Source organism: Harmonia axyridis, chromosome 6 (genome assembly GCF_914767665.1).
Source record: "Harmonia axyridis chromosome 6, icHarAxyr1.1, whole genome shotgun sequence".
In the NCBI taxonomy this organism is placed as follows: Eukaryota; Metazoa; Arthropoda; class Insecta; order Coleoptera; family Coccinellidae; genus Harmonia; species Harmonia axyridis.
In genome coordinates, this window is record NC_059506.1 from 35074910 (window position 1) to 35095100 (window position 20191).

Here is a 20191-nt window from a genome sequence, read left to right on the forward strand (position 1 = left end):
TACAGCGAATATTTCCCTCCTGTCAAAAATTCTATGTATCTGGAGAACAATTATCGAAAATTACAGCGATAATTGCATTGTAGGAAGCGAAACAGCACTACGATAATTGTTCTGTTCATAGATGCATAGTTTCTATGCATCTTACACAGTTCGAATCTGTGGCAATTCCATTCTAAATCAGTTTGACAGGTAATGTAACAGTTTATTCGGGAAATATTCCCCCGAATTACACTCGTGCATCAAAATGATCGGATAATTTCGCATTCCAGCGTGTTTTCTTTGAAAAACTGCATTCGGTCATGAAAATGAACTCATGCAGTTTTTATGACAACACGCTGTCATGCAAAATTATCGGTAATTTTGATACACTTGTGTAATTACTTACGATAATCTCATAGCAAACCTTGATCTTCAATATATCGAGACTTGAAATTTTGAAACACATCTCTTTAAGATGGTACTAATGAGAAAAAAGTTGTATGTCCCTGGAGGTGCCCTCTGTGCGCCAGGCCCGTAACTTATTAAGTGAGTAATTTGCGGTTATGTCAAAGTTACCACGTAAATTGCCCATGCTGCATAATATATTATTCATATCGCGAAATTATCTTGTGTTTGAAGACTGCTTTCCCACGTTTGTTAACATATTTGATAAATAATCTCCGCTGCACATATCAATTGATATTACCATATTTCTCACAAATTCTAAGATGGTACCGCTATGGCCTCAGGTCCTGGTGAGTCTCAACCATATTACCGCCTTATGGGCAGTAAAACCTACGCTGTAAATGGTCACTAACTATTTTCGAATAACTATTAAGCATGGATTCACGCGCTCTTGCAATGTTACTCACCAAAAAGGCATTTAATGCACATCAAAAGGTTATGGAAGTTCGAGTGTGCTGTACAAAACGCGTCATCAACTATAAAATCTGTCTTTATTTATGACAGAGCTGGGTCGTTTTGGGTTGAGCTTTAATGCCGACGTGTTATGATTGGATTTACTATTTTATAGTGACGATTTATGATCTTTATTGGAAATGGTTGCATCATTGAAATTCAATTTCTTCGTGGTAGTAATAATTCTTTTTTTATTATTTCCTATGAAGAACCATAGTGATGGTTCTCATGGTTTTTATGTTTACAGCAGACGATATACCATCAAAATTTTCATTTTGTTGAACAATTGATTCAAGGAATATGTAGAGCATGTAAAATGACAAATTTAATTCCAATGGAGGCCAATAATGTAAAGTACATTCTTTATTCTGTGACTTGACATCGATTGTCAAACCTTCATAACCTTTAAAAAATTACTTATCTCGATGTCTACTGTCAGATAATATTCTATTTGTTGCAATTGTAGATTTTCTGCATGAGTTGTTCCTACTCTTTAGTTTTTCTTCAAGTTACTGGAAACTTCTTCATCTCATTGCCTTAATTTAAATTTAGATACACTTCTTTCTTTTCCTACCTGATAAATACGTGTCCGACTCTAAACACCAACAATTAAGCCCCTTTCATACATATTTGAGAATCTATTTCTTATAAAAATCGAATATATTCAAATGAGGCCCTTCCTTCAGACAATCCCTCAAATATTTACCTTACTCATAAGCTCACTTCAAGTTGAACACTTCGGTAAATATTTTCTTATTCCGTATTCTAAAGAACAAAACTACCTCCATTCAAACCTGCTGTATCTGAGAAGTTAAATAAGCTGAAAAGAATTTGTTGGCACAACATACAAGGGCCATTTTTATTCTCTGTTAACGAAAACAGGTTTGGTGTATACTTTGAGTTAAATACCTGTGTACTCGACTATTGTCAGTTGGTATTTGAATGATTCATTCATCGCTACATTGAAGGTAGCACTGAATGCAGAATGAGGATATGGATTTTTTTTTTTATTTTTATGAATTTTAATATGGGACTTCTTCGAAGTGCTCATGTTGTATCATGCAACTTTTAAACTCGACTATGGACTATGCAGACGTTAGTAATTTTCACGAATTCAACTCCAATAACTACAAATTTGTGTTCATTTCAAATTGAAATCAATTTTCAATTTTCAAGTTATGGACAGTTGTACATCATCTCGCTCTATGATCGTCTGTCAAACTTATGTCAGCATATATTTCTGCAACTTGACATCAATTGTCAAAGTTTCATAACCTTTTTAGTAGAATTATAACCTTATTTGACTTCTATTGTCAATTAGATCATATGATGGGAATCGGCCATATTGTTATCAAATTCTCTGGTTTCTCGAATTGACAGTATTCCATAAGTTAAAATGTTGTTTTTTTTCAGAATATCCCAAGCCATAGTGATCGTGGCCATTCTTATCGCTTCCTGTTTGGCAAGTCTACAATCCACAGCAAAAAACCATGAGCTTTTGTCCAAAATAGGATTGACTAGAGTACGAACGCCACAGAGTCATCATAGAAAAAGACTGGCGGTGCAATCGAGACATCATAGTAGATCTGATGACTCTCACATGTTCATCATCAAACTTCCTCCAAGTCCACACTATTACGGCTTCAACAACCCTAACAGCATAGAGGAACCCGCAAAGAAGAAACGTCTACCCATTGGTAATTTTGATTTTCTTCTTCTTCTTATGCTTCTTCTTCTTTTTCGTCTTCTCATTATATGTATGTATTTTTCTCACCCTACAATATTTTTAGCATCGAAAAATAGGATCATTGCTAATGAATGATTGAAAATAAATAAATTAAAAATTCGAAAACTGAAATCAATTTTTTTTTCAGGTTTCAAGAGCAATGGAAAACCAGCCAAGGTATACCACTGGAACCTGCCTGTCCTCAAGACCTTAACTGCCCACAAACTAAAGTCTAGAAAGAACGACATCCACGACATAACCATAAACGATTATCCAAATCCAGAGAGTTGGAACGAAGTCCTGGAAAAACCTGAAAACGACCACTACAAGCCCAGAAAACCTTCTTATTACGTCCCTGCCAAACCCAAGAAGGGTTCCTTCACGAAATACTTTGCCGGAAACGGAAAACCCCACTCCTTTTACGTAATTGAGAAGAGCCGAAAAGCACACTACCACAGATTACTGCCATAAAGAAGTACTTATCAGTAAGATTAAGTTCAACATGGGCCAAACACGTCAAGTCTGAAAAAAAGCTTTATCCAACATGAGTAAACCTTACATCCCCAAAATTCGAGACTGTTTCCTTTCCTGCAAAGTTTTGTTTTGCAACTTGAAGCCCGTGTGTTGTGCAATAAAGCCCAGAAATGGATTTTTCCAGACTGATATCAGCTTTTGTATGATTTAATAGTGTTAAATGTTTATTATTAATAATAAATTATATTATAAGTGTAATTTTATTTATTTTTTATCTTGAAATCATTTGAATAAAAATACGAATGAATTCACGCCGTTTATTTAATTCGATACCAGCATTTTTTTTTCTTCCTCCGAAGGTGCATAGAATAAACTGGGTGATTTTTTTAAGTTGAATCAGTCAAAAATTTCGAAAAGCAAACATCTTACGGAAAAATGTTTTGAATAAAAATTTGATGAATTTGAGAGGGAAGTTCTCCTAAATTATTTTGATATCTCAATGAATTTTACTGACATGTCAAATCAAATTTATAGTTTTTTGCGTAGCTATCATTTTGATAGTGTCTGTAATTTTTTAATTTTGAGTGATCCCTCAGAGTAATAAACGTAGATAGAGGGAGCATATGTCATTTTCAGTAAGCAAATTTTGTCTCCAACATGAACTATCAAATTTGACATGAAGCGCGGAAATGAAAACATATCAGTGATAAGATATTTCACTCAATTCGCAAGTTTCTCCAATAAAAACACACACTTCATGTCCCATAGTGAATCAACGTTTCATATTTACTCAAAATATATTGAAAGAAATACCTAAATATATCAGAAATTCAGAAAAAAAACTTCAAGCGCGCCAAACGACGTGAAACAACCGATGACACTAGGAAAGCAATAGTTGCCAAACCTCAGATTTCAGCATGTAGATACAAAAAATAATAAATATTTTGCTGATTATAAATTCCACAATTATGAAAAATATCGGATTCCAAATATTCAAATTTGCATATTTAATCGGGAATCACTGAAATAAATATATTTCATTCAATATAATATACATTCATAATGATATAGTGAAATTGTGGATCTGAAAATATATCACAATCCGACAACGTAATCTAACCATGTTGGGGAGTGCTCCCAATCATTGACGAAATGTCAACACCTATTCTATGCACCCTAAATCTGAACATACCTTAACTCCAATCTAGTTACACATTTCCATGGAAACACCTTAGCAACCGTCTAAATAACTGACAATGTCAGCTGCCCTTCACAATAAAATCACAATAACTTCCAAAGGTTTATAGACATTGTAAATATGACGGCTCCATCATTGCCTATCTTACAACCTAGGCTTCTGCTAGGTTTACAGACTCACATGCAAGGTAATGCACAATTTATATCTGATGAAGAAATTTTGTATCCAGTCGGATCAGTGCTTGCATTACATAACATCAACCAGAAAAGGCAGAAATATATCAGGTTACCTGAAAGGGGCAAAAATGTAACTTCAGTTGTGGTCAGTCCAAACAAGTAAGTAATTTGTTTATGTTTTCATAACCTTGCTAGATATTCTCAGTGACATTAGAACTGATACTCTCAGATCTCAGATACTTTGAAAAAGTCTTAAATAACGAATAAAACGATAACATCGGCCCAAAAATTCTCAATACCATGTAGTACAAACACAATAATTAGCTGTTAGCAGCTTTGTAGCTCAGTACACTCTTTTAGACGTCTGTGCATTGATAAAATGAAGTTATCGATGTGTTTTTGTAGTACCTTGATCAACAAAACTCGAATTTCTCTCCTATATCCCAGAAATGTTCGATAGGATTCAAATCCCATCAAAACAGTGGCCACAGCAAAGTATTACCGCCTTCTGAAGTCAAATGAAACACAGTATCTGAGTATTGATACTTCATCCTCAGTCAAATTAGAATTTAATGCTTGAAAACCTCCTTCAGAAAACTCATAGGGGTTGTAGAATCAGGAGAAAAGCCCCAAGTCACTCTATACGACTCAAAAACGTACAAGAGAAAGAAACAGATATCCGTACCAACCGATAAGGGTGAGACCGTCTTCGCATCCAGATTTGCTGCAGTCACCTTCACCCAAGACTCCAAAAACCTGATTTGCGTCTCAGGAGAACCAGACTGGCTGTTGTACTCCTTCAAATGCGAAAAAGGAAAGCTAGAAAGTACAGCTAGAGCCAACAACGCTAACGGCACCGGTACCGTCATTGAGGTAAAGGTGTACCCCAGGGATCAGTTTGGAGCCCGATTAACTACTCAAACAATACAGATTTCAGGCAACCCAGTGGATGCGAATCAGTTGGTTCTTGTTGGAGAGAGCCTGTTGAGGATGCTGCAATGTGCTGATTTCCAATGGAGACAATTTGGCTACAGCAAGAGCGACCAGATGGTGTTGAACACCGCTTGTTGGCTGTCGCAAGACAGAATCCTGATAGGAACCAAAGACGGAAAGTTCCTCTTCCTTGAGAGTGGTGAATTGAAGACTATCTTCCAAGCCAACGACCTTCCAGTAATGAACTTGAGGATCAAAGAAGAGTAAGTCGATTTACTTTTTTTAGATCTTTTAATCCTTGAGGATTCTCTTGCTTCATTTGAGGATGTCAAAACGGTAAGCTTATTTCTTATGATTTCTTTATTGTTAATCAAAGTTCCTCGAGTCCAGGTCTCAACCACAAACTGGTTCCCAGACCAGCATCCCCGTTGAAGCTTTCGATACCCAGGAGTCGGGGCAGAACTACTGCATCAAGTCCTTGATCAACTTCTCCAGAGGCTTCGCGTTCGGGTATATGAACGGTACAGTGCACCTATACGAGAAGGAGACCCCTCACAAGTATCGCAAGAGGAATGTCTTCAGGATACCGGACCACACCATCGTTAGGGAGTACGAGAAAGCTTCGGAAGATGTGATTTAGCCTCGCGATGTTTCTGAAGACTTAAATCTACCTACCTCCCTTCCAGGTGATGACTGAGGTCAACTGCATAAGCATCAACCCTGCCCAGGACAGACTGATGGTGAGTTGCAAGGAGAGTCAGCTGTACTCCGTTAGGTTATGGCTTCAAGACATCAACTCCAGCGCTGAAGTGGCTTTCACAGAGTTCGGTTACGTCCTTCACAACGGACCGGTTGGTTCTATGGCCCTTTGCGCATGGAAGCCCATCCTTTTGACAGCAGGTGAGGTCATTCAAATACTAGATGAACTTCTTATTGTTGTACGCCGGTGTAGGTCAAAAGGATCGTACCCTGAAAATCTGGAACTACGAGACTGCGGACCTGGAGCTTGGACAAAAGTATCAGGACGATCTCTACGGCGTGGCCCTCCATCCGACCGGACTTTACTGCATAGTCGGCTTCTCTGACAAGCTGAGATACCTGACGATAATGATAGACGAGTTCACCATCAACAGGGAGTTTCCTATCAGGGTTTGCAAGCAGTGTTCGTTCAGTCAGATGGGCCACTATTTTGCTGCAGCCAACGGCAACTTGATACAAGTAGGTTGAAAAAAAATTGACATATGACTTGTAGATCCAGAGATCTAAGAGACCAAGGCAATAAATTTGACTTGATTGTCTTCAATATTGTGATCTATTATTTTTTTGGAAAAGAAGGCTGTTGAAAATAGAAGCAGGTCACCTTTGATATTCATCAGAGGCAATATGATATACAGATTCTGACCAAAACCAATTTTCCAAAAAGATAATGCTCTACTAAAGGGTGTTTTTTTAGAGCTATAGAACTTCAAATTGCAATAAAGCAACGATGGATTATTCAATTGACATGAATTTTATTTATCCGCAAGATAATCTTGTGGCATTACATTTTGAATATGATTTTTGGCATATGATCGCCGTGGCCGGCTCGGATGTAGTCCAATTTTCGATGACTTTTTCCAACATTTGTGGCCGTATATCGGCAATAACACGGCGAATGTTGTCTTCCAAATGGTCAAGGGTTTGTGGCTTATCCGCATAGACCAATAACTTTACATAGCCCCACAGAAAGTAGTCTAGCGGTGTTAAATCACAAGATCTTGGAGGCCAATTCACAGGTCCAAAACGTGAAATTAGGCGGTCACCAAACGTGTCTTTCAATAAATCGATTGTGGCACGAGCTGTGTGACATGTTGCGCCGTCTTTTGGAACCACAGCTCCTGGACATCATGGTTGTTCAATTCAGGAATGAAAAAGTTAGTAATCATGGCTCTATACCGATCACCATTGACTGTAAAGTTCTGGCCATTATCGTTTTTGAAGAAGTAAGGACCAATGATTCCACCAGCCCATAAAGCGCACCAAACAGTCAGTTTTTCTGGATGTAACGGTGTTTCGACATACACTTGAGGATTAGCTTCACTCCAAATGCGGCAGTTTTGTTTGTTGACGTAGCCATTCAACCAGAAGTGCGCTTCATCACTAAACAAAATTCGCTTATGAAAATCGGGAACAACGACACATTATTTTCGAAATAAAATTGCACTATTTGCAAGCGTTTTTCAGGCGTGAGTCTATTCATGATCAATTGCCAAACCAAACTGAGAATAAATCACTTGACAGCTGTTAAATCGGTTGCTATCTTGAACAGTAATGCCAAATTAAAGTTAGAAACCTCGAAAAAAAACATCCTATACAGCCAGAATTAATTTATCCCATTATGAAGACAATGAAGTCCATTTGTTACCTTGGCCATCTAGATTCCCTGATCTTTCACCCATCGAATACGTCTGGGACGTTATGACAAAAAGGTTATCATTTCAGGTATACTCCAGCATCACCTTCGACATGTACTATAACCTCAAAGGTCACAACGGTCGCATCACCGGCATGAGCTGGACCATGGACGACAAGAAGCTATCCACCTGCGGCACAGAGGGCGCTGTCTACGAATGGAACGTAACGGAGTCGAAGAGAACGGCAGAGACCATCATCAAGACCTGTCCCTTCAACGACTGCGTGGTGACCTCTGACGGCAAGTCAACCAGCGCGGTCGGTAAAGACGGGCACATCAGGGAGCTGGTGAATTCCGCCGTCTACAGGGACGTGGTGCTGTTGAACAACAGCCCCCTGGATTGCATCGTCCTGAGCAGGCTGGACACCATGCTGTTCGTGTCTGGTAATAACGGGGTGGTGTACAGCGTGAAGCTACCGTTGATGGAGAAGCTGGAGTATCTGGAGTTCACTATGCATAGTTCCACTGTTACCAACATGCTTATATCGTCCAACGACAAGTAAGGGTTGGTTTGAGGATGTTTCCTGTGCTTTTAACTTGTGTTTTCACTCCAGATACATCCTGACCGGTGCCCAAGACGGCAGCATCTGTTTCTGGCGCATCCTGAACACCGAAAGCAAGGCCATAAAGGTGGACAAGGAGTTCGCCGTGGCCAGGGAGATCCTCATCTCCAGGGAGGTCCTGGAGGACAAGCTGAACCAGATCAGGGACCTGCACCTCCGCATGCACGAGCTGGAGACAGAGTTCGCCTACCAGATGCGCCAAAACGACGTGGTGCACAACCTCAGGATGAAGGACGTGCACCAGGGCTACTGCAGCGCCATCGAGGAGCTCAAGGAGAAGAACGAGCAGCTGGAGTCGGACCACCAGCAGGAGCTGCACAACATCAACATGGAGATCAACAAGATGAAGCAGACCCACGAGCAGTTCGTGCACAAGCTGGAGGCGAACTACAACGAGAAGCTGATCTACGAGTACGACAAGTATATGAGGCTGGAGGAGAAGATGGACAAGATGCGCCTGGAGTACGAGCAGCAGCTGGAGGACCTGAGGCAGTTGAAGGCCGATACGGAGGAGGCGATCACCAACGGGTTCTTGGAGAAGCTGCAGGAGAAAGACGCTCAGCATGACGAGGTTAGTGGTTGCTTCACTTGTTTAGGGTGTCCTAAATTCGATGTCTGATGAGAACGGAACTATAGGGTGTTTTTTTTCGAGGTGTATAACTTTAAGTTGGCATTACTGTTCGAGATGGAGACCGATTTAACAGCTGTCAAGTGATTTATTCTCAGTTTGATTTGGCAATTCATCATGAATAGACTCACACCTGAACAACGCTTGCAAATAGTGCAATTTCATTCCGAAAATGATGGTTCTGTGCGGAATACGTATCGCGCACTACGTTCATTAGCGATGAAGCGCACTTCTGGTGAATGGCTACGTCAACAAACAAAACTGCCGCATTTGGAGTGAAGCTAATCCTCAAGTGTATGTCGAAACACCGTTACATCCAGAAAAACTGACTGTTTGGTGCGCTTTATGGGCTGGTGGAATCATTGGTCCGTATTTCTTCAAAAACGATTATGGCCAGAACGTTACAGTCAATGGTGATCTGTATAGAGCCATGATCACTAACTTTTTCATTCCTGAATTGAACAACCATGATGTCCAGGAGCTTTGGTTCCAACAAGACGGCGCAACATGTCACACAGCTCGTGTCACAATCGATTTATTGAAAGACACGTTTGGTGACCGCCTAATTTCACGTTTTTGACCTGTGAATTGGCCTCCAAGATCTTGTGATTTAACACCGCTAGACTACTTTCTGTGGGGCTATGTAAAGTTATTGGTCTATGCGGATAAGCCACAAATCCTTGATCATTTGGAAGACAACATTCGCCGTGTTATTGCCGATATACGGCCACAAATGTTGGAAAAAGTCATCGAAAATTGGACGTCCAGATTGGATTACATCCGAGCTAGCCGTGGCGGTCATATGCCAGAAATCATATTTAAAATGTAATGCCACAAGATTATCTTGCGGATAAATAAAATTCATGTCAATCGAATAATCCATCGTTGTTTTATTGCAATTTAAACCCTTTATGAGGGTTGAAGGACGGGCGTGCAAAAGCTCTCAAATTCACTTTAAAATTATTGATTTCATTATAAGCATTGTGCAACCAATACACCACTCTCTACACCTTCCAGCTGATCGAGCAAGCCAGGCAGCGTACGGAACAGCACGAGCTGATCAAACAGCAGATTGAGGACGATGCAGATCGCGAAATCTACGAGCTCAAGGCTGCCCACGAGAAGGAGCTCAAGGAGGAACAAGACCTGAACGTGAGGATCAGAGGCGAGACCGCCATGGTCAAGAAGAAGCTGATCACGTCGCAGAAGGAGATAGACGACCTCAAACACACCGTCTATCTGCTGGAAAGCGACCACACCAAGTTCAAGGGCGTCATCGTGGACAGGGAAAAGGACATAATGGATCTGAAGAAGGAGATAGCCGAGAGGGATCAGACCATACAGGACAAGGAGCGGAGGATCTACGATCTGAAGAGGAAGAACCAGGAGCTGGAGAAGTTCAAGTTCATACTGGACTTCAAGATCAAGGAGCTCAAGTCGCAGATCGAGCCTAAGGAGAGGACCATCAGGGAGCAGGTGGAGCAGATCAACGAGATGGTGAAAGAGCTGGAGAACCTGCAGAAGATCATCCTCAGTCTGGATCTCCAGCTGGACGAGCTGAAGGAGAAGCTGGCGGCGTCGGACAACGAGGTCAGGATCGAGGTGGCGAAGAACAGGAGGATGAAGGAGGCGTTGAAATCGCTGAGGAACGACATTCACAAGGCCAGCGGTTATATACAGGACGTCCCGATGCTTATAAAAACCATCACGGTGAGTTGTTTCAGGGAAAAATAAGAATTTATAATGAGAATTCTATGGATTTCGTTATTTCACGTCTTTTAGTAGAAATTCTATGGTTCTGATGACATAATCCCCTGAAATTTTGCATGAGGATTATTTGAGTGGTTGATTCGCATATACAGGGTGTTAGTGAATAAATACGGTAAACTTCAGGGGTGATTCTGGATTCTGCATGTAAAAAATGAATTTTGTTCGCAAATGCGTATTGCAAGATACGGGGTGTTAAAGTTATTGACTATTTATTTGTTGCTACCGACTTTTTGAAAGGAAAAAATGGTACGCCACTAAGAAATTTCAAATTAAAAATCATTTTTGAATTTCTCGAATTGACATTCTCCATCTAAATACAAAATTTCAACTTAATCACACCTTAAATGAGTAGTAAAAAATTCCGACATCCAACACTTCGAAATTTCAAGTTCACTTCAACTAGCTACGCCACTGTATGTAAACTTTTTTCTAATAAGTTTATAATGGTGAATGCGCTTAGGTACAGACATAATTTAACCTGGTGGCGACACCTAGAAAAGAGACAAGGAACTAAATATTAGTTTGGCCATCTGTTTAAAGATGGCGGTCTTACGGAGTAAAGTGTTCTGTTTATTTTTTGCGGTTGCGTAATTTAGTTCAGCAAATTCCTAGTAGATGGCTTAGGATCAAGTTTCAAATAATATTGTCAATTTTTCTACACGAAATTCGAAAAAGATCGTGAAATCATTAAAGAATTTATTAAGGCATTAATTCAGACCACAGAAACCTTTTTATCACATAATAATTGGTAACTTCTTGACGTTATACACTGTTCAGAAAACTAAAAATTATATTAATCGATGAATATCAGATTCATGATAAGAAAGGCCCTGAACAAACACTTTTGACCATTTTGTAGAACATCTACCACAAGTACAATGCAGACAAAGACTTCGCAATGACCCAGGAAGAAGACAAGGAAGCCAAAGGCGAATTCCTCCGACAAAGAGAGTTCTTGGAGAGAACTGTCAGTACCCTAAAAGAGAGGGTAAGCCAACTTCACCAACCAACCTTTGCATCGCCAACTAACATAACTTCATCTTCACAGGTCATCAGGAACCAATCCAGTGTGGGTGTCGACAAGTTTAGATTGGTCGAAGAGAACGCCTTGCTACTGGTCGAAACCAACAACTTGAGATTCAACCTGAAGAACGAACAGAAGCAAAACAAAAAATTGCAATCTGTGCTGGGTTTCAGCAAGAAATATGTTCTTCCCAGGGTTGCGCAACAGAAGCTGCACAATGCCATAGCGACCAGAGAGGAGATCAGGGACGAATACCAAACCCAGCTTGAAGTGAGGATCCTTTTGTTCCTGTTAAATTGGAATTTATTTATATTTTTTTTATTTCAGTCTGATGAAAAGGCACTCGAAGTTATGGCCGGTGAGAATCAACGTCTCTTAAGGATGGTTACTGGGGCCGATGATGAGGACGAAGACGAAGAGGATTATGATGATAATGATCAAGATGAAGCGAATGGTACTGCTGGGTATGATGCGGTACAAGGAGCTTTGAACTTGAATAAAGGCGGTGTTTATACAAGAGCATCCGAAGAGCTAGACTGAAACTATCCCGTAAATTATCGTTATATTCCTTATATGATTTTTTTTTAATTGATATACTTGTATGTATTTATTTATTTTTTTCCAATAAATGTGATGTCTTCTTTGAAGTTTCATTTCAGTACTTTTCATCGGTTTTTTTACAACCAAGCACAAGTGTTTTTTTATCAAAAATAAGGAAAGAATGATGTGCAATCAGGGATCTCTGAAAACCAACACCAACAGTTTGAAAATTTTACTTTTTCTAACAAGTTTCAAAAAATAAAATGTACCAAAACGTCAATGAGTTTTAAATAACCATTTTATACAGGTGTTCCTAAATTGAAGGCACAAATGAAAATCACAGATTCCTCAGATCATTTTAAGGAAAATTCGTTGATCATTTAGGAAAATGTGAAAAGAAACTTTGGTTTAGTACTACGTTTTTTGGCTTCTTGTAGTTTTGTTGTATCTGCCGATTTTGAGAAAAAAATTCAAACAATTCTATAGTAATCCTCAGGAAAATCGGCCCCATTTGAAGAAAAACAGTGCAGTTTCATCAAGACAATGCACCGTGTCACAAATCAACGAAAACAATTGCAAAATTGCATGAATTGGGCTTCGAATTGCTTCTGCATCCACCGTATTCGCCAGATCTGGCCCCCAGCGACTTTTTCCTGTTCTCAGACCTCAAAAGAATGCTCGCTGGAAAGAAATTTAGCGCCAATGAAGAAGGAATCGCCGAAACTGAGGCCTATTTTGAAGCGAAAGACAAATCATCCTACAAAAATGGTATCAAAAAGTTGGAAGATCGCTATAATCGCTTTATCGCCCTCGAAGGCAACTATGTTGAATAATAAAATCTAATTTTGCCAAAAAATGTGTTTTATTTTGGTAGACCAGGGGAATTTTCAATTGGCTTGTTATTCCCTGGAAGATGGGCTCAAAAATTGAAAATTAATTATCCATCACGTTTTATTAACAAGTATTTTTATAAAAAATTGAGGATTTTTCAACAGAATTGATAGTCCAATAACATTTTATCAAAAATATACTGTTCATTGTAAAAAATAACAAGTTTCAATAAAAACAAAAACTAACTCTTCTTCAGATTCCCAAAAAATGCCTGCAGAGTGGGCTGAAACTTTTTCGATTTCACTGGCAAGCCAACGGAACGGCATCTCGATAATTTTGGTTTTTTGGCAGTACTCGAGGTTGGCTAAAAAAGACTAATTTTAATTGAAACATAAAACATAAATTTTGTATATAATCACCTGACTACAAGATATTTTAGTTTTTTCTTCGTCTTTCACTGGAGATTCATCAATTATGCAGGTTTCTTCCTCAGGTTCCGTTTTTCTTTTTTTGCTATGCTCACGGTCCTCTTCAACTTCTATTGTTTCCAAAGAACAAATATCATCATCGGTTTTCTGTTCTTCTTTTTTTACTATTCCTAAATCGACAGATTTGGAATGAAAATATTTACTTTTAACTACTACATCTGTCTTGACTTCCGTTGAACCAAACTTGCTCAGTCTTTTCTTAAGGAAGGGGTTCACAGATTTTCTAGGTAGAGTAGGAGATTCTTCTTTTTTTACAGATTGTTCATGACATGAGGTAGAATCCTTTGGTTTATCAGATAACTTTTCTTCATCTTCACTGTCCTCTTTTCCTAAACTTTCGTTTATTTTATCTTCATTCTTACAATGTGAAAGTTTTTTGGTTTCCTTTTGATAGTAAATGTTCAGTTCAGACTCAAATTTTTCGGTGTGTACTTTTTCTTCTTGGTCTATTTCTTCATTTTTTCTGACAATTTCTTTCATCTGTTTCTCCTTCACCTCAATATTTTCAGATCTTTCCAATTGTTTTTGTTCTACTCTAGATTTTTTTTTAATATATGTATTAGACCAAATACTGTGGAACTGAAATCTCAAACATTAATATATTCAGAATAGTTGATTCAAGAATCTTCTTACACTGTTATTCCAGTTTTTGGTTGGTGACCAATCGTCATACTTCTCATGAGAAAATGGATTCAAGTTACCGATAGCAACCTGGTACGCAGTTTTTTCATCGAAAAATTCTCCAGCATTTTTGCAATGTTCTGGTCTTGTTCCGCACAGCGCAGGATCTGTTAGGTACGTCAGTTTCCTTTGAAGGGGATCAAAAACCACCTGATGTTTGAAAGTTGCTTCAGCTATCAAGAAATTGGTTTTATAATCCTCAGTTACTACTAAATTCTTCATGTTCAGATATCTGGGAAGTTTATCTAGGAACTTCATTTCAATAATTTTATTTAGGAATATTCACCGTAATTCATTTGAAATTTACCTTCACAGGATTTGTTTCCGCTGTTAGCGAAATGAATTTTAAAGCCTTTTTAAGTCCGATACCTGGTAAGGAATCTAAATAATCACAGCCTGATAAAATACACATATACCTGAATTTATCAAAGGTATATTTGTCAGGTTTCATATCCATACAAAGAGGTAGTTTCTGCTTATCAACTAGGCGTCCATTTCCATTGATATCCATTTTATAAAGAATCTAAAAATCATATTAAATAAATATTATCAAACAATCACTGGTTTGGCTACTTACTTTATCGCATCCAAAAAGTACTAAATCAGAATCTTCTGTTATCACAATATCAGCTATTCTTTTAATATTCAGAAAAGCTAATTGAGAATCTGATTCATAAGGTGCTACTATACAATCTATATTATTCCTTCTACATTCCTTTATCAGATTCAATGCCATGGCAGCTGTAATATCGATACTTTGTCGAAAATAATTCCATGCTTCATCCTTTTTGCCCAAGCGTAAGAGTTCAGCAGCCCTAACTTTAGCATTTTTTCTAGTTTCTCGTCTTCTTTTTTCTGTTAATGCTTTCGCTGGTAGGTGATTGCCATCAAAAACCATAATAGGTTTGATGTCATATTTCTTCAGCATATTCAAATATTTCATACAATAATTAACATAACTAAAAATATATATTTAGAGTTTCAAATCCAAAATAAAGAACTTAAATCTTACATATCAGTTTCTTCTCCTCTAGCTAATATATCTGCGCAAGCTGTTGCTCCTTTATGGAGCCAACAGTAGCTATCGATTGCTACTGTAGCCCCTCTGAATTCTGAAACATTACAATTTCTTGTGGCTTTTTCTAAAAAAGGAAGGAGTCCTGTAATACCCATTATTTCGGTATTTTTTAAATTTCACAATAAAGAACATTCACAATGGATTAGGTAGGCTCTGCTTCAAGTATAAATAAATAATATCATGTTTGTTTCATTCATTGATTTCTAGCAATCTTTACAATTCTCTATAGCGGGAAAAATTGAATTGTTAGGTTAGGCAAAAAAGAGAGATGTTCCCTATTAAAAAAAGAAGAAAAAAAGTGCTTCTTTATGAAATATTATAACACAGAACAGAAAACTGTTTTTTGTTCTATGCTCCTTTTCGTAAAATAACCTAAATTGAACCTAAACAACACGTTTTGAACTTAAAACATTTTCAAATTTGTGTGGTTTATTACTTGTCAGCTTGTAGCAACCTTTGTGTCTGGTATTATAAATTGTGATAAAATGGTTATAGTGAAAGCAAAAACTTTAGACAAAAAGAGAAAACTTGATGAAAAAATGGCTCCTGTTTCGAAAAATAAGAGGACAAAATTAGTGGAACAAACGAAAGAAAAAATTGTGAAACAAAAAGTTGAGAAACCCAAGAAGACTTCAAAGAAGATAATGAAAAATTTGATTGCACTGAAAACATATGACCCGAAATATGAAGAGGTATCTAAAAAATTCAATATTCCAATAGAATTAGTGGAACAAAATTTAACCAATATAGTCAAATTGGTGGAAGAAAATCCACGTCTTCAAACCACATTATTTGTAGAGAGGTTTCCGATTTTCCTCCAACTTAATATTATAAAAATACCTAAATGCTACCCAAAGTTGATCAGGGTTCAACTGGAGCATTCCATATTAGACCCTGAAGATGACGTGTGTTTTATTGTCCCTGATTTGAAGCAGTTCAAGAATAAGGAGTATGAGCAACATATTGAATACTATGAAGATTTGTTCAAACAGAAGGGAATTGAGGGAATAAAAAAAATCATGACTTTCAATCAATTGAAATCCGAATATGAAAATTTCGAATTGAAAAGAGGATTAGTAGAATTATATGACATGTTTTTGGTAGATGGTAGAATAAGTGGTCGTGTAGTTCATCAACTGGGTAAAACTTTCTATAAGAAACGTAAGATTCCCACTCCTATCAAAATGGATTCCTTGAAATTGAAGGATAACATTGAAGCAGCATTCAAGAAGAGCACATTTCAACTTCACAGCAAGGGTGATAGTTTCATGTTACAAATAGGACACAATAAGATGAGCGAGAGAGAATTGGTAGAAAACGTTTTCTCTGCAATTGACAGTTTAGATAAAACTTTTCCTGGAGGAATTAGTAATATGAGATCTATAAATATCTTTGCTAGAAGAGGATCATCGCTGCCGATATATGTTTCTCTTGGTAAGTTTGATTTATTTTTATCATTAACATTTGAAAGAAAGTATAGGAGTAGCACTCCAACTACCCAATGTAGAGAGCTTTTTAATCTTTTTAATTTTTTTTCAGCAAATCCAAACACTGTTAAAGTACCAAAGGTGATTTTGAAGAGACCAAAACTTTCGAAGATCGTTGAAGGTGAACTCACAACTAAGTTGAACTGTAAGGTGAAAGTAAAGCCTACAGGAGAGGTTATTTTAAAAAAACAATAAATATGTATATTTGTATATTGATGAATATTAATTTCTTCCCAATTTTAAATCAACATAAGCTATAGTAAATATGTTTTTTCTTGTTGTATTGAAGCGTTTTCACAGTGAAATCAAGATCGAATATTGAATATTACAAGTCTAATTCTATTCTATGTATCGATACTTTGTATATATAATATATTTTTAATATACGATGGCTTTAGCTTTGTAAGCGGACTGCAACTAAAACTTTTTTCATTATTGCTAATGCGTAAATATCTATGAAAATGAGATCATCTATATTTAAGATGAGTCTTGAGTTGTGTATTGAATTTAACAATATACACCCTGTATATGAAGTTTTGCCAGCATAAGCATTTTTTCCCCACAATATATAATAACATTGAGATTGCCGAATATAAAAATCATACAAATTCTTTTTGGAAATTGATATATTACTTGATTTCTTTTAAACAAGACTAGCGAAAAAGAAACTTAGATTAGATATAAATTGAATTCATATGAAAATATCCACCACAAACATTTTCACCGTCCATTTATATTTAAAGAGTCATTTATAAAATATTATTTTTTTTTTGATAAACATTCAGGATATTCAAGGGGGTAAACACCTACTTCAAGCGAATAAGAGAAGATATGTCCTCATTCTTTTCTGGATAATGGTCATGACAAAGCATCATAAACCGTAAAAAAAAACCCTGTCTAAATGAAAAACATCAATGTTGTTCAATAAAGAATAGTTTGGTCTTTGCAAGTTGATATGCTTTGATAGCAATTGGTGGGCTTGTCACTCCCCGGGGGGCCTCGCATCACTATTTCAATCTCTTGAAAATTCTCCAATCTGCCAATGTCGCTATCGCTTCTCAACCTAGTATTTGGCAGTTTACGGATTCTCTCAACCTGCTCTTCTGAACATTGTAGTTCTTCGCAGCACAATTTCAAGAGATTTTTATATGTCAGCTTCCACTTAGGAATATCCACTTCAATGAAATCTGGATCACTGCTTCCAGATATACGAATTTTCAGAACGATATCTGAAAAATAGGGATATGATAACAAAAATGCGCAGCACAAAAAATATATTTGTATTTAAATTTTACAATCTTTCATCTAGATTATTATTATATTAAATCCCAAGAAATAAAAACAATAATTAACAAAATATTAAAATCACAACAATTCAAACAATCCATGAAAGAAATAATAACAAAGTGAAAAAAAAACAGAACAAAAATAATAAAACTAAATATCAAGTTATAACAGAAACCTGATTTTTGACAGATTCATCAAGGATCTCTTTTATAACACAAAAAGTGTCTAAACTAAAAATAGATTGCTGAAGCACACTTTCAACAGTATTTTTAATATTCAAATCGTTTAAAATATGAGGAAGCATAAGCCCAATTTCACATATAATCCCATTTTCAACTGTTAAAGTTGCAATACATTCATCACTTGAGGTGCAGTCAAAACTAGGGAAGAGTGGTATGGAATATTTTATAACGAATTTAGGGGTTTTTCCATGAATCCACTTCCAACTTGTAAAAAGCTCAAGACTATGACTTATACCGGGGAATTGCTCTTCTGAAGGATCTACATACTTGAATCCTTGGGGACTATTAGCATAAATACTTTTATTTTTTCCTTGAAAAGCGGGAGTTCTCATATATTCGATGCCAATAGTTTTCATTAGATTTTCAACAGATATATTTTCAATTTTCTCACTTAAATTCATGATTTTTGAACGAACAGATTTCGTTGCATTTGTATTGATATTTAAGTTGGTTTTTTTCAATGAACATGAAAGATCTTCCTTGTTAACATTCACTAGAAGTGTACAGTGATGGTAAGCATTTGGTCTTCCCAACTTAGAAGCAGTTCCCGACACTTTATAATCACCTATTACAAGGTCCTCTCTCTTATTTATTTCTATATTTAATCCATACTCCTTTGAAACTGCTCGAGATATAACCTCCAAATTATATCGTCTATTATAATTCTCATGTGTAGTAAGAAAGGATAGATTAAGATTTCCATGATCATGGAAAACTGTACCTCCTCCACTATTTCTTCTAGCTAGACTCACACCACATTTTGTAATATTTTTCAATTCACCAATGTTAGCTTCTAAAAAAGGGTTTTGGTGCCTACCAATAACCACACAAGGGTCACTTTGCCACATCAACAAAACATGATGATTATTGAAATTCCAATTTTTATACATCCAATCTTCAAAGGCAAGATTTGTAAAAATATCTTTCGATTGAGATATGAACACTGTCTTTTTGATATTCACAGGAGCTGAATAATTTCTAATCCCAACGCTATTCAAAAACCTGGAGTTGACACGATATAGTTGAAATAAAAACATTTTGATTTTAAAATGTGATCCAAATACATTAAATTCTTATTTATAATAATAAAGACATACCCTCATCTGGCACAACTGATGGCAACATAGTGGAAGGCATATAAGTAATATTTGAATGTTTTATTCTTGGTAATGCAGAATCGTTCTGGTTTGAGTTTTTCAAAATGTTCGTACGAAATTTATAGTCATGCAAATGATTATTGGGTAAAGAGTTTCCATTCATGAATGAATTGAACATTGAAGGACTAGAGCAAATATCAGCAGGTGTTTCATTTTTATTGTTAACTATGTTTGGATCAGCACCTCGACTCAACAAAAGTCTGATTATATCTTCGTGACCTTGCTTACAAGCCCAATGCAGAGCAGTCCTGTAATTGAAACAGTTTAAATGAACGAACAAATTCTTCAGGATGATCTCCTACCATCCATGGGCTTTCTGTCTAGCATTTATATTTACGTCTTCTCTAGTTAATCTATCAACTGTTTCTAAATCGCCCAAACAAGCTGCTTCTCGTAGTTTTTCCTCTAGAATTTCCATATTTCAGAAAGGTACTTCGTTAATAGATGAAGCATGTTCGTATATCAATTTCCTGTTAGAAACGATAACTTAAATTGTGGATAATAAAATGTTGGGCGATAAAAAAGTTAGGTTGACATCAAATTTCCACCAAAGAAAACT

The 20191-nt window shown here is 36.9% G+C and overlaps 6 protein-coding genes across 6 annotated transcripts in view; 3 read left to right on the forward strand and 3 right to left on the reverse strand.

Annotated features, from left to right (window-relative positions):
- The window catches only part of LOC123682113, a 61108-nt gene extending 57753 nt beyond the window's left edge, over positions 1–3355 (forward strand). Inside the window, exons 2-3 of the mRNA XM_045620525.1 lie at positions 2311–2594; positions 2772–3355. Coding sequence (XP_045476481.1) covers positions 2311–2594; positions 2772–3094 — 607 coding nt within the window. The 3' untranslated portion in view covers positions 3095–3355. The remainder of the gene's footprint in view (positions 1–2310; positions 2595–2771) is intronic.
- A 983-nt stretch (positions 3356–4338) lies between these two features.
- LOC123682111 (cilia- and flagella-associated protein 57) lies at positions 4339–12494 on the forward strand. Its single transcript, XM_045620522.1, has 12 exons — positions 4339–4630; positions 5065–5344; positions 5402–5667; positions 5795–6035; positions 6091–6304; positions 6357–6622; positions 7886–8355; positions 8411–8990; positions 10065–10757; positions 11677–11805; positions 11866–12111; positions 12169–12494. Exons 1-12 carry the CDS (start codon positions 4416–4418, stop codon positions 12379–12381), a joined length of 3813 nt encoding a protein of 1270 aa, XP_045476478.1. The 5' UTR covers positions 4339–4415; the 3' UTR covers positions 12382–12494.
- Positions 12495–13325: 831 nt separating this feature from the next.
- LOC123681606 (exonuclease 1) lies at positions 13326–15713 on the reverse strand. Its single transcript, XM_045619798.1, has 6 exons — positions 15394–15713; positions 14959–15340; positions 14689–14904; positions 14334–14633; positions 13632–14279; positions 13326–13576 (listed from the first exon to the last, which is right to left on the reverse strand). Exons 1-6 carry the CDS (start codon positions 15552–15554, stop codon positions 13454–13456), a joined length of 1830 nt encoding a protein of 609 aa, XP_045475754.1. The 5' UTR covers positions 15555–15713; the 3' UTR covers positions 13326–13453.
- A 96-nt stretch (positions 15714–15809) lies between these two features.
- LOC123681609 (ribosomal L1 domain-containing protein CG13096) lies at positions 15810–17156 on the forward strand. The gene is made up of 2 exons (XM_045619800.1): positions 15810–16893; positions 16999–17156. The coding sequence occupies exons 1-2, from the start codon at positions 15945–15947 to the stop codon at positions 17139–17141; spliced, it is 1092 nt and encodes a 363-aa protein (XP_045475756.1). The 5' UTR covers positions 15810–15944; the 3' UTR covers positions 17142–17156.
- LOC123681611 (ankyrin repeat domain-containing protein 40-like) lies at positions 17139–20189 on the reverse strand. The gene is made up of 3 exons (XM_045619802.1): positions 19935–20189; positions 19573–19880; positions 17139–18175 (listed from the first exon to the last, which is right to left on the reverse strand). The coding sequence occupies exons 1-3, from the start codon at positions 20048–20050 to the stop codon at positions 17868–17870; spliced, it is 732 nt and encodes a 243-aa protein (XP_045475758.1). The 5' UTR covers positions 20051–20189; the 3' UTR covers positions 17139–17867.
- Positions 18094–19651, reverse strand: LOC123681607 (lipoyltransferase 1, mitochondrial-like). Its single transcript, XM_045619799.1, has one exon. The coding sequence runs from the start codon at positions 19510–19512 to the stop codon at positions 18391–18393; it is 1122 nt and encodes a 373-aa protein (XP_045475755.1). The 5' UTR covers positions 19513–19651; the 3' UTR covers positions 18094–18390.
- Positions 20190–20191: the final 2 nt, after the last annotated feature.

What these genes read in the sequence shown, in the direction of transcription:
- LOC123682111 (XM_045620522.1), top strand. Translation starts at nt 4,416, where the DNA reads ATGACGGCTCCATCATTGCCTATCTTACAACCTAGGCTTCTGCTAGGT. An exon ending in GCCCATCCTTTTGACAGCAG is followed by an intron (nt 6,305 to 6,356) that starts GTGAGGTCATTC and finishes ACGCCGGTGTAG; the next exon opens with GTCAAAAGGATCGTACCCTG. An exon ending in TGCTTATAAAAACCATCACG is followed by an intron (nt 10,758 to 11,676) that starts GTGAGTTGTTTC and finishes ACCATTTTGTAG; the next exon opens with AACATCTACCACAAGTACAA.
- LOC123681606 (XM_045619798.1), bottom strand. Translation starts at nt 15,554, where the DNA reads ATGGGTATTACAGGACTCCTTCCTTTTTTAGAAAAAGCCACAAGAAAT. An exon ending in CCAAAAACTGGAATAACAGT is followed by an intron (nt 14,280 to 14,333) that starts GTAAGAAGATTC and finishes TTGAGATTTCAG; the next exon opens with TTCCACAGTATTTGGTCTAA. An exon ending in CTAAAATATCTTGTAGTCAG is followed by an intron (nt 13,577 to 13,631) that starts GTGATTATATAC and finishes AGTCTTTTTTAG; the next exon opens with CCAACCTCGAGTACTGCCAA.
- LOC123681609 (XM_045619800.1), top strand. Translation starts at nt 15,945, where the DNA reads ATGGTTATAGTGAAAGCAAAAACTTTAGACAAAAAGAGAAAACTTGAT. An exon ending in GCCGATATATGTTTCTCTTG is followed by an intron (nt 16,894 to 16,998) that starts GTAAGTTTGATT and finishes ATTTTTTTTCAG; the next exon opens with CAAATCCAAACACTGTTAAA.
- LOC123681607 (XM_045619799.1), bottom strand. Translation starts at nt 19,512, where the DNA reads ATGTTTTTATTTCAACTATATCGTGTCAACTCCAGGTTTTTGAATAGC.
- LOC123681611 (XM_045619802.1), bottom strand. Translation starts at nt 20,050, where the DNA reads ATGGAAATTCTAGAGGAAAAACTACGAGAAGCAGCTTGTTTGGGCGAT. An exon ending in AGACAGAAAGCCCATGGATG is followed by an intron (nt 19,881 to 19,934) that starts GTAGGAGATCAT and finishes TTTCAATTACAG; the next exon opens with GACTGCTCTGCATTGGGCTT. An exon ending in ATCAGTTGTGCCAGATGAGG is followed by an intron (nt 18,176 to 19,572) that starts GTATGTCTTTAT and finishes CCTATTTTTCAG; the next exon opens with ATATCGTTCTGAAAATTCGT.